The 5,122-nt window shown below is 37.8% G+C and overlaps 1 protein-coding gene across 1 annotated transcript; it reads right to left on the reverse strand.

Moving 5' to 3' along the window:
- Positions 1 to 288: 288 nt before the first annotated feature.
- Positions 289 to 4,775, reverse strand: LOC140949204 (uncharacterized). Its single transcript, XM_073398432.1, has 5 exons — positions 4,729 to 4,775; positions 4,018 to 4,408; positions 2,041 to 2,185; positions 1,044 to 1,221; positions 289 to 436 (listed from the first exon to the last, which is right to left on the reverse strand). The coding sequence occupies exons 1-5, from the start codon at positions 4,773 to 4,775 to the stop codon at positions 289 to 291; spliced, it is 909 nt and encodes a 302-aa protein (XP_073254533.1).
- Positions 4,776 to 5,122: the final 347 nt, after the last annotated feature.

A 5,122-nucleotide genomic window follows, 5' to 3' on the forward strand; every position in this document is an offset into this window, starting at 1 on the left:
TGTTAATCGTTCATTTTCTTTTATAATTTGTTGAACGGATGAAGAGGGGAAGGAAGACTTTGGAAACAAGGTAATGCTGCCTTGAGTGCAAAAATCGTAGCTTGCTATTATTGAAAAACACTTTACTCGGTAATTATGTTTGTCATCTAGTTTACCACAGCCAGCGTCTTATTTCAGTGCATTTTGTTACGATAATCTACAATTTTAGGTTTTAGAAACAAATCCTTATATTACTGAAGTTATTTAACAGAAGCAAAGCCCATATTTAAAGATTGGGTCATTTGTGGTTTAAGCGATGTAAGTGTAACACCAGGCATTAAGAAGTCGCGTCTTTTTTATGTCGCGATCTCCTCCTATAATCCCTATCCTGTTTCCACAATCTTCATCTACTTTTTGCATTGGATACGCCATCCTGCCTTCCATCAGCCAACCATTTCTACAAATAAAAAAAGAAAAAGTGCAACAAAATGTACCATAATGAGAACATTAAATTAAATATCATGATTATTATTATGAAAGTGGAAAAGACCTAAACAACCTTCGCGGTTGAAAAGAACCTGAAAAATCAAGGCTTGACTGGGAATCGAACCTTTACCTTTGCGATGACCGGGTGCAACGCTCTTTCCGATCCATAAAACTAACTTAAAACCAACTTGAGAGAAGGTCATTGTGAGTTGGTAGCTAGTATACCCGATGGTGGAAATGACATGAAAGGAAATGTATGAAATGACTCATATTACGACCAGTGGATAAAGATACTGATGGAAGTGGAAATGGTCCTTGCAGTTGATATTTTCTTCAGGTTCTTTTTCAACCGCTTAGGTTGTTTATTGAACTGCGAGGATCATTATCCGCAGTTGAAAATATGAGCCATTTCACAAAAACACAAAAATGGAACAGTGGAAGAAAAGTTGCACTCTCTGAGGCTCACTCTCTCTACTAGTCAGTACTAAAAAAGTGTCTAATTCCCGCCGCTCAATCATGAGGCTTTACCAGGGGAAATGCAAGTGTTCTCATAAGCTACTACTCTTTAGTTGCTTTACCTACAAATCTGAAGTCCAGCTTGCCAGGCAGCGGTTAGTTGATCCAAAGTGGCGAGAGACCCGTTGAGTATTTCACACAGTCGCATAGCCTCAAAATAGTTGAGTTGAAGCTTGCCCACTTGTGCTTGCATAACGCCTTGTACATGTAGCTGTTTTACAACCTCGATGTGAGATTCGTCTGGAATAAACCAGAAAACGCATAAACTTCGGGAAACTTTTCTCGGGGAGAATTCGTGTTCCATGGTCTTAGAGGCCTGAGGAGTCTTAACCCCATTTCCGAATGTTCACGGCAGCTTTAGTCTTCGAAAGATAATCTCGACATTTCTTTTTAAAGCTTAATTTTTGTCGTTAGGTTAAGTAGTGGTCGGTACTTTAAAAGCCTTACCAGGAATTTGCTTATCAGAATGCTCCATTCAGTTATCTTTGAGAATTATTACTAGTTAATTGATTCAAAGACATTTAAATGATGAGGGTTGAAAAATTCTTGGATCTTGGTGGCATTTTTACTCAGAAAATAATGAACTCTTGAATAGAGTTTGAGACAATGTTCGTCCACACAGACGGCAAATAGGCCCCAAAATTAATTCAGAGTGGCAACTTTAAGTCCAGAGAAAAAGTGAATCAAGATAAGGAAGGGAGTTCTCATTGCTCCTGGTTTCCAACGTTTTGGTCGGTGAATCAAGAATTCTTACGGGCATTTGCTGGGAAAATATGGTCATTTTCGACAAAATTTAACCAAAATTGGTCGAGATCATTACAAGGAAACGCTATCTTACAAGTAATCCTCTTTCTGAATTTCAAACCGGAATCTGTTCCGTTGCTAGCCTGGGGTAAGTGCGTTTTCTGTGTGTGGGTGCAGGCATTAGAATTCCGTGACGGTCTGACTGAGACCTTAAAACTGATGCTTAACATTTATTTAGAAGTTTTCCTTTCTTCGTGGTTTATACTAGAGAAACCTTTTTGTGTCACCTATACGAAATTAAACGTAGCAACTTACTGACGTTGCATTTGTGGTCAATGTAAGGTAGCACTCTAATTTCCAGAGAACAGTTGCACGTGAACATCTCCAAGGTTGGGCCGTTAACACACGATCCACCGTTCCGACATGGGGATGACAGACAGGGCAAAAATCTGATAAGATCCTGTAAGTACAAGGTAATAATGCTTGTAACTGAGCGTTAAGAATTAATAGTGTTACTCCGCCAAGATAATTAAGACATGACAAAATACACTTTTGAAAGATCTACAATAGTTTTTGGAACTCGCCTTTCTGTCTCTACTTAAAAATTAGAAAACGGCCCGAAATATATATTACTTCTCATGTTCATAGTAAAAAAGCGACAGCGTTTGCTTTCGTTCAAGAGAAAGGTACCTCACTGAATGAGAAGGGGAAAAGAGTCATCAAACTCTTCTGAGAGGCAACGTAACCGAGTGCGGGTGAGTTCGTCGGACTTTCAATCCGGCGGTCCGGGGTTCCATTCCCGTTCCGACCACTTAAGCTGGATTTTTTTTTCAGTCTTCCGGAATAAAATTGGCTATGTCACGTTTTTATATAGCTAACTGGCCTCCTGATAGTTGGCGGGAGTATTTTATCCTGTTAAGTTCTATCTGGATTATTTGTTTCTAATTATTTCAGTAGAATGCTTATAATTATATAAAGTAGTTGTAATTAATTAAGTGCACATTAACTACAACTAGAATCCATAATCGGGATAGGAGACCGCAGCTGGATATCTTTTCGAGTAGTGGGGTTGTTTTCATCAAAATAGCCAAATGTGCTATTTTTTTTTTAAAAAAAGTGTCATCTCGTATGACACGCGCACGCATTTTTTGCGAGGGCGACGAGAAAAGGTTAAACAAACAAAATGGCGTCGGATGTTTCCTCCGTAGGAGATGAATAAATTCCATTTCTGTCATCCTCTGAATTTGAGGCAAGACCTAAAGGCGAAACCCTTTGACAATAACTCTAAATGTGATGGCTGTGAGTGTGATTCTACTTATGTTATATTAAACACCGTAGTGACAGTGTTTTTGACAAATCCAGTGACAAAGAGATATCGTAGATCAGTCGTGCGAAGAATATCCCGTTCGGACTAAACAAACAAAAGTACCTGCGGGGAAAAGGAGGGCGGAAAGTTAACAACAACAACAACAAATAATTATAAATCATTTTCCCCAAATAAATCTTTGAATTCATAATAAATACAGCTCCACCAGCTTCAAGCAGCGTCTACCGGCAGAATTTCACGGAAATAATACTTTAAATAATTATAATAATTTTCCTACTCAACGTTATCCTTGGCAGCGTTGCGGAGTGATCCAGTAGCCGACCTTCCGTGCAGATGGTGCAGGGTCGACTCTCAGCTCTGAGCTGTTTCATTTTTCTTTGTATAATTATCTTTTTTTTTCGTTTTGTTTTGTTGTTGTTTTGTTTTTAATCATGTTTTTTTCCCCTTGGCTTGTTTCCCTTTATTCTTACCGCTGGCCCTTTACAGCCTCGCAAGGTTTTTGCGATAAACGTATTTCTAATTATGTTAATATAACCTTGATTCATTCTTCCACTGTGCATGCATTGTATATCGAGATATGAAGCACTTGGAAAGTTCAGTGAACACCTAAATAAAGTCCCAAAACGATCACCCATCTCTTAAAATTCCACACGAGATCCGCGCGAATTCGCGGCAGGCTTCCGCTCGAGTTTGTGACGTTGAGGATGGCGCAGTTTGTTCTAAAAATAGCACATTTGGCTATTTCGATGGAAACCAGCACTTGCGGTCTTTTATTATTCTACCCCCGATTATGGCTCCTGACTATAACAAAGCTTAAACTACACTTTAACTTCGGAACTTGGCCAAGTTCGAAAATTTTTATCAGTATGTTTTTGTGGATACTGTTTTTAAACCGAAATGAAAATATTTCGCAGATACTACTGAAGGAAAAAAAATGATCTCTTACCCTTGAAAATAATACTTACAGACATTCTCATGCCGTAATAGACAAACTTGGTTCTATTTAGCAGCTTGTGTGGTTCAAGAGCTCTTTCAGAATTGCTAAGCTCACAAATGTGTAATCCGTTGATGGCTATCCGACCAAAGTTAAATGACAGGCAACTTCCTTGAGGCATTTGCAAACACAAGAAGGCACAATCCAGTCCACTTTTTGTCTTCTCTACCTTGGTTATGTTACCCACATGTGATGCTGACTCTATGCTGTAAAATAATGCTTCTTTTCGTTTATTTCTAGCGGCTGATACTTCAGGGTCAAAATCCAACAGTTGAAGTAATAGAAGCATTGACTTCAATAGGTTTGAGAGGAAGGGACGACAAAGGCAATTACAAGCCATTTGTTTGCCGGCCAGATTCAGTCTGCAATAAATTAAAACGCAGGAAAGTTTGAAATCGTAGTGGCAATATATTTATTTATATTTAAAGGTTATAGTACGAAACTAATTTAGTAAAAAACCCCATGACTTTGCTAGCAGAGAATGTTTACACTCTGAAATGGGCTGATTCCACTTGCAAGCCTTCCGAGAATCTGTTTTATGTCAACTACGTAGTTACCTCGAAATTAGCAAAAGTAAATAAATGAATGATAAAATAAAGAAAGAAAATAACTGGATAACTTTTTACTTAAACCAATCACTTAAAATCAGCATTGGGAAATCTTTTTAAAGCAGCTGCATTACCTGTTAAGTCCCGCTCTCGTAAGATGATGTCCTCCCGAGCCAGACATTCTGCCAAAAGGTAAAAATGTTTACCATCAGTGATGGCTGGCAAAGAGTAATAATTAATAATTTATACAATAATACAAGGTGCTAATTGGCTCGAAATCTTTCTAAATAGTACCGGTAATTACTGTATTTAGAATATAACTTTTCTCTAGTTATTATATTTACGCTAATTAGCCCTCTTTGACTCAATTGTATATTCAAAATTAGAAACTGTTACCTTGAATGCGTTGAGGACCACAAATTTATTTATAAGAGAAAAGAAAAACTTAACCTAGTTTACCACCATTCTTGAATAAGGTGTAATCTTGATTTTGGTTTTTATTATTATTATTGTTCATAGCATTGTTTA

Source organism: Porites lutea, chromosome 9, assembly GCF_958299795.1.
Source record: "Porites lutea chromosome 9, jaPorLute2.1, whole genome shotgun sequence".
Lineage (NCBI taxonomy): Eukaryota > Metazoa > Cnidaria > Anthozoa > Scleractinia > Poritidae > Porites > Porites lutea.